This window comes from Triticum dicoccoides, chromosome 2B (genome assembly GCF_002162155.2).
Source record: "Triticum dicoccoides isolate Atlit2015 ecotype Zavitan chromosome 2B, WEW_v2.0, whole genome shotgun sequence".
Taxonomy (NCBI): domain Eukaryota; kingdom Viridiplantae; phylum Streptophyta; class Magnoliopsida; order Poales; family Poaceae; genus Triticum; species Triticum dicoccoides.
In genome coordinates this window covers 132,123,023-132,123,782 of record NC_041383.1, presented here as the reverse complement: position 1 = coordinate 132,123,782, position 760 = coordinate 132,123,023, and the positions used below count along the sequence as shown (strand labels likewise).

The 760-nt window shown below is 64.6% G+C and overlaps 1 protein-coding gene across 1 annotated transcript in view; it reads right to left on the bottom strand.

The window, feature by feature from the left end:
* The window catches only part of LOC119362596 (E3 ubiquitin-protein ligase AIRP2-like), a 4,440-nt gene extending 4,026 nt beyond the window's left edge, over positions 1-414 (bottom strand). Inside the window, exon 1 of the mRNA XM_037627842.1 lies at positions 3-414. Within this exon, the coding sequence (XP_037483739.1) occupies positions 3-60 (58 nt within the window). The 5' untranslated portion in view covers positions 61-414. The remainder of the gene's footprint in view (positions 1-2) is intronic.
* Positions 415-760: the final 346 nt, after the last annotated feature.

The window sequence follows — 760 nt, the reverse complement described above, 5'->3', positions numbered from 1 at the left end:
GTTGGCGTGCTGGATGTCGGCCTCGAGCAGCTTGAGCGAGTCCCGGAACGACCTGCCCATGGGTAGTAGGAGGAGCGGCACCAGTACTACTACTCCAGCGCCGCGCCGCCGCGACCATCCAAATCCCCAACCCCAGCCCCTCCGCGCCAAGCCACCAACCGCTATCCCCTTCCGCTCCGCGCCTCCAACTCCACACCCAAACCCTAGAGCCTCTCGATCCGCGCAGTTACTCCCCCGAGGTTTTAGTCCAGCTCCGGCGCGGGTGAGCTCGGCGAGCGGCGGTGGGGAGTGCGGCGAGGAGGCCGGGCAGGTTTAAAGCTCACGCGGCCGCGCCCCCCGTCGCTTTCGGCGCCCCCGGGTGCCTTGCGTGCACGGGAGGAAGGAGGGTACAGCGACGGTGGTGGCACGCTGACGGGTGGGGCAAGTGCCGGGCCGGTCTCGCCTGTCAGGGGGCGTGGGTACGTGGGGGCGAGGGCGGCCGGGGATGCGGGCTCGGCCAGGAGGGTTGACACGTACGTTTCTGGAAGGTGCGGATGCCCGGCTGAAGTTGCACAGCCCGTGACACAGCGGAAGCACACGTACAACGGCACCGAGCCATCCGTGCCTGGTCGACTGGTCGTGTTTGGCTTGGTTCAGGTGAAGCAGAGCTGGGTCAGAAATTAACTTGCCAGGTGGGGTGTAGTCCATGAGCTGTGCTTAAGATCACCCCAGTAGCTCAATAATTTGATGCCCCAGGACTGATTTGATTTTAAATGTCAAG